Source organism: Poromitra crassiceps (genome assembly GCF_964638095.1).
Source record: "Poromitra crassiceps genome assembly, chromosome: 4".
Classification (NCBI taxonomy): Eukaryota; Metazoa; Chordata; class Actinopteri; order Beryciformes; family Melamphaidae; genus Poromitra; species Poromitra crassiceps.
The window spans coordinates 51,491,043-51,497,142 of NC_139626.1; the positions used below are offsets into that span (position 1 = coordinate 51,491,043).

Consider the following 6,100-nt stretch of genomic DNA (forward strand, 5'->3'; position numbering starts at 1 on the left):
GTTCTGTCCCTTGGAAAGGAAAAAGGGTCAAGTTAAAGTGGTTGTTCTCCCTTTTTTTTTTTCTCTTTTCATTGTTTTTTTTTTCGTGTAAAGTTTCGTTTTGTTCTTCATTGTTCAAGTTTGATTTTCTGGAGGCATAGCTTGGCATGTAAGGGTAAGGGGGTCCTGGCTTTTTAATTAATTCATTTTTCTTTAAACGTGTCCGCGGAGGAGGAGTCTCGCCCCTTCGCTCCTCAGGGCTCCAACTCGTTCTCCAGGCGTTTGTAGTAAGAAGACGGGCCCGGAAAACGAGCCGTCAGTCTGGGAGAGGTGCTTTTAGGCTTTGTAAACCGCTGGCGTCCCCAGCCATTTCCACCATCAACATGCGCCTCCCTAGCTTTCCCGCTCCCCGCACCTCTCTGTCGTGTCTCCCTTCCTCCCACCAGCCTGGCCTTGCTGGTCAAGCGGAGGATTCTGGGTAGTGTAGTTCTGAGACGAGAGAGGAGGGGGGTCAACAGCGCCCGGGCCTCGCCCCCCCGCATCGGCTTGTCTGGCTCTTCTCGTCGTGTCTGTGTGTTGCTCTGTCAGTGAATCGTTTTTTTAGAGTCTCTCTCACACACACACAAACACACACACACACACGCACGCACGTGCACACACACACAAAGTGTGTGAAAGGCTAGCAGCACCATCATCCCCCCCCCACCCCTTCCTCTCAGTCCGAGTCCGAGGGGTGGAGGTAGAGGGCTTAGATGAGGGTCAAACCCCCCACCTGTCCTCCTCCACCCGCTCTGTTTTTATTAAAGTCTATCCGAGGCCAGAGGATGTGAGGCTGCTGTTGATCTCTGATCCTCTGCTGCCCTCCTGTGGTCGCTAGCACCAGTCGTCCTCGTCCGTCTCACTGTAAGGTTCGTGCAGGCCCTTGCGGGGCCCTCGGGCGTGAGCGGGCCGGTGGTGCGGATGGGGGGGCGCCCCCGGTGGCCCATGCCGGTGCGGGGAGGGCGAGGTCGAGCGGTAACCGTTGGGCACCCTGCGTGGCTGCGGGTGGGGGGGCGGAGGGGGCCCGTGGCGGGCAGTCCTGGGGGAGCGCGGGTGGGAGTGAGGGTGGGGGTTCCCCCCGTGCGGGTGCGGGTTGCCGTGGGAGAGGCTCTGCTCGTAGGCGGGGGGCTCGTGGTGCCGCTCGTACTCGTAGTCGCGCTCGTAGAAAGGCCCGTCGCCCTCCAGGCTGTCCCCCGGCGGCGGCCCGCTCCAGCGGCCTCGGTGAGGCGACCTGGGGGAGCCGTGGAGGGGCGAGCGGGGGGACTGGTGCCGGGGCTGAGCGCGGCGAGCCGTGCCTGGACGAGGAGCCGCCGTGGTGGGCGAGCCTTGGCGTGACGTGGGTGGTGGTGGTAGCCTCGGTCGTGGTCTGGTGGGGAGAAGTGTCGAGGGGAGGGCGAGCGCAGGCGGCGGCCCGGCCCCGGGGGGCCGTAGCTGGGCTTGCGCACGGCGGGGGAGTAGGTGACATGTGGTCGGGGCACGGCGGGGGTCTGGGGCAGCTGGCGACGGCCTCTCCGCGGGGGTGCTGGTCCCCGACGTGGACGGACGGGGCTGCCGCTCACCGAACTACTGCCCTACAGCAAAATGTAAACAAGGAAAATCAAAACGCACCACAACAACAACAGAGACCAGAGCAGAATAGAAAGGTAGAGAATAAATGATAGATAGATAGATAGATAGATAGATAGATAGATAGATAGATAGATAGATAGATAGATAGATAGATAGATAGATACAATAATAGATAGATAGATAGATAGATAAAATGATAGATAGATAGATAGATAGATAGATAGATAGATAGATCGATAGATAAAATGATAGATAAATAGATAGATAGATGATAGATAGATAGATAGATAGATACAGTAGATAGATAGATCGATAACATGATAGATAGATAGATAGATAGATAGATAAAATGATAGATATATAGATAGATAGATACAGTAGATAGATAGATTGATAACACGATAGATAGATAGATAGATAAAATGATAGATATATAGATAAATAGATAGATAGATAGATAGATAGATAGATAGATAGATAGATACAGTAGATAGATAGATCGATAACATGATAGACAGATAGATAGATAGATGGATGGATAGATAGAATTTAGAAGGAGAGATACAGAGAAATAGAGATAAACACCATTGAAAACCATTCAAAAACAGAGCGATGAGGCAAAAATTGACACCAAGAAGCACATGTCACATTGAGGAAAATGGACAGAGAAACGGTGACAAAAGAAAAAAGCGTAACAGAAAAAAGAGAGATTGATATCCATAAGTAGGTGTGTGTGAAATAACATTGTGAACTCTTCATGGACAAATTAAAGGACCGGGCTACATGGTCAACTTTGAATCAGAAGCGATAAACCAAATCCTTTCAAATACCTCAGCTCTGTGCTCAACTCATCATGACTGGCACCCAATAGAAAAAATCCACAATCCACACTTTCACCTGGTTTAAATCATATCAAATGCATGAAGACATTGAATGTAGAACTTTAGAAGGCTTTCTTAACTTGAACTTGACGCCATTACGGTAATGCAAATCGGTGTGATGTCGTTTAAAGCAGTGGTTCTCACGGGGGGACCCCAGGGTCTCCTTGAGGAGGTTCCAGGGGGGGGGGGGGTCCCCGACAAAAAGACAGATCATTTCATTTTCACTATAAATCCATCCGGTAAGTAACACAATAACAGAATGTACGTCTCTTTTGCACACGAGTTTCATACACTTTCTGTAATAAAACATCGAAAAGCAAAAATCTCAGTATCAGATGGGGGACCCTGGACAAAATCCGGGGGTCCGTGGTGTAATCTGTGTCAGTTTAGCGGGTCCTCGACGTGGGAAAAGTTGGAGAACCACTGGTTTAAAGGCATTTGAGTACGATAGGAAACGGGGGTATTCCGGACCACTTGGCGGCGTGGATCTCGGTGTGTGGAGGCCCCACCTGTCTGTGGCATCGGCCGTCGGGCCCCTCGCTGGGCGAGCGGGACCAGTGTCGGTCGCGCTCGTGCGGGTGCCTCTGCTGGGGGTAGTCGTGGCGCTCGGGGCCGTAGCGCTCCTTGTCCATGGAGCTGCTGTGGTGGTGGTGGTGGTGGTGGTGGTGACGGCGGTCCTTGGCCCGGCCGCGCTCCCGCTCGCGCTCCTTGGGCGGCAGCTCGCCCGACTGGGTGGTGGTGCTGAGGTCTGTGCCCAGTCCTGGCAAGGAGACTGTGGGGGTTACACCTCCGATTTATTTTAAGGTTACATTTGGTTGCGGTTAGACAAGTGGGCTTGTGCCCTGGTTGCCACTACACTACGCTACTTAAACAGGGTAAAAAACAACAACAACTGGGTTTTTCCTGCATAGAGGAGTTTTTGGCGACCCCCCCCCCCCCCCCCCCCCCCCCCCCCCCCACCCCCCCCCCCCCCCCCCCCCCCCAAAAAAAAAGGGGTTTAGCCCCCCCCTCCCCACCATAGGCCCAAGCCACCCCCCCAACTGTATCAAATTTCAAAGCTAGTCTCACATTTGTGTGTTGAGATGACCGGGGTGCTGTGAAAACGCGTTTCTCCATCATTTATGACAATAACAATGATTTGTGTTCAGGATAACCCTGATACACTAACTCAAAAGTCAAATGTACGCACGGCAGTAATGCTTACTGTTGTGTGTAAAAAAAATGCATGAGAGTATAAGCATTACATTCGATAAGCATTACTGTCATGTAGGGATGTCACAATATATCGTCCCTCGATATATCGCGATATCAAAACGTGACAATATGTATCGTTGAGATGAAATCTCATATCGGGAGAAAAAGAAGCTGAACATGGTGGCACTGATCTGCATCTGATTGCATGCTCGCTCTCCTTTTCATTGCTTTGTTTGAACAGACGAGGGACGTTACAGACACGGAGGATGAAAAGGGTGAAATTACTCAAATTAGCGTGGAGGATGCCCCCTCAACTTACAAATCGATCACCAAAAAATATTGTTAAAATATCGTATCGTATTGTTATCGTGAACCCAATATCGTGTATCGTATCGTATCGTGAACGGAGTGTATCGTGACACCCCTACTGTCATGCGTAGTCAGCCCCCAAAGGCCCACTCTGAGGCAGGAAAAACCCTGAATAAATGCTATACATTGTATGTCGCTACGTTACACGTGTCACCGATTCTATAGGTACATTCTCGGGTGTAAGAGGTTCGGTTAGATCTTACAGATCTTGTTGAATAAACACTAGAGCCATTTCCACACATGAGGTCTGTACTATGCTACGCTAAATCAGCTCCCGCGGTATTTCCCGGAGTCGCCCGACCAGATCGTCGTTTCGAAACATGAGGAAAAGGTCTGTGTCTTTATGGCTGAGTAGAGCGGAGGCAACAAACTGAATATATGTAGGCTACAATTCTCTGCTCTGGATCGAATGAGCTATGAGCGAAGATCAGAGCCCCAGCTCAACATCAGAGATATATTATTTCACAAAGCAATTCACCACTCCGTGAAAACCCTTCAACGCATTATTCCAGCCGATAACGTGGGGTGGCAATGTGCCAAAAAGTTACATCGCCCAAAAGGCGCCAGTAGCAATAGTGGCCGCACTGACTAACGTTAAGCCGACGGAGGAAAAGGTGATTTTACAACTGGCATTCAAGTCATATCTGAATAGTTACAACTGGCATTCAAGTCATATCTGATTAGTTTTCAATTTATTTCTCGTCGCCACGAAAGTTATGTCTCGAATATATAATGCAACACTATCCCCCTCTTGCATTTTCACGATACAAGACAGACAGGTCGGGAGGAAAATAAACCATTCAAGACGTTTGCGGCACAAGAGGAAACGCATCCGGTGTTCGTGATTTTGCTCCTTTAATTCATTGATACAGTATGCACGAACGATTCATTCATATACGTGAATGTTAAAGGAACACTCTGCCAATTTTCAACCAGCTTTGTACCATTAGGACATCAGTAGTATATCAGAAAACTGTAAACTGTTTTGAAGTCTGTCATTTAATTTGACAGTTATTGAGTGTTAAAGTGTGGACTGGTCCACACTAACTCAAATTAATAACTCATTAACTCAAATCAACTCTCAATAACTGTCAAACTATTCATCATTCATCTAGTTTGACAGTTATTGAGAGTTGATTTGAGTTAATGAGTTATTAATTTGAGTTAGTGTGGACCAGTGATGTCACTGGTCCACAATTTAACACTCAATAACTGTCAAATTAAATGACAGACTTCAAAACCGTTTACAGTTTTCTGATATACTACTGATGTTCTAATGATACAAAGCTGGTTGAAAATGGGGGGAGTGTTCCTTTAATAGCGGGCACTTATCACCCAATAGCCTAATGCAGTATCGTCTCCTTGTTGCATTTTCAAACTGGCAGATGGAGGGAAAGAAACGATTCAACATTTGTACTAATTTCTTTGGTGTATTTTCAACTTTATTGGTAGAAAGCTCATGCAACCCCTAGTATCGGAACAATCGGGTGTCTTCAAACTTTTGAATGGTAGTGTCTAGGGGTGTCACGATACACTCAGTTCATGATACGATATCACGATATTGGGTTCACGATAACGATACAATATTTTAACTTTTTTTTTTGCGATCGATTTGTAAGTTGAGGGGGCATCCTCCACGCTAATTTGAGTAATTTCACCATTTTCATCCTCCGTGTCTGTAACGTCCCTCGTCTGTTCAAACAAAGCAATGAAAAGGAGAGCGAGCATGCAATCAGATGCAGATCAGTGCCACCATGTTCAGCTTCTTTTTCTCGCGATATGAGATTTCATCTCAACGATACATATTGTCACGTTTTGATATCGCGATATATTGTGGGACGATATATTGTGACATCCCTAGTAGTGTCTGTTTGTGTGTGTGTGTGTGTGTGTGTGTGTGTGTGTGTGTGTGAGAGACTCACCCGTGTCTGCGTCAGTGTATCTGGTCAGGGAGCGCTGCGAGGTTCGGTGACTCCTGTCGCGGTGCCTTCGCCCCCCTCCGTGCCTGCCCTCCTCGGACACCACCCTCTCCAGGGAGTAGTCGTCCAGCCGCACCCCCCTGCGCCCGT

At 48.6% G+C, this 6,100-nt stretch overlaps 1 protein-coding gene across 1 annotated transcript in view; it reads right to left on the reverse strand.

Annotated features, from left to right (window-relative positions):
* Positions 1-852: 852 nt before the first annotated feature.
* cacna1ab (calcium channel, voltage-dependent, P/Q type, alpha 1A subunit, b) overlaps positions 853-6,100 on the reverse strand; it is a gene marked incomplete at both ends in the record, with an annotated part of 374,254 nt that continues 369,006 nt past the window's right edge. The window contains 5 exon segments of the mRNA XM_083635466.1: positions 853-1,293; positions 1,295-1,340; positions 1,342-1,589; positions 2,978-3,228; positions 5,954-6,100. The exon segment at positions 5,954-6,100 is cut by the window's right edge and continues 49 nt beyond it. Of these exon segments, the coding sequence (XP_083491592.1) occupies positions 853-1,293; positions 1,295-1,340; positions 1,342-1,589; positions 2,978-3,228; positions 5,954-6,100 (1,133 nt within the window).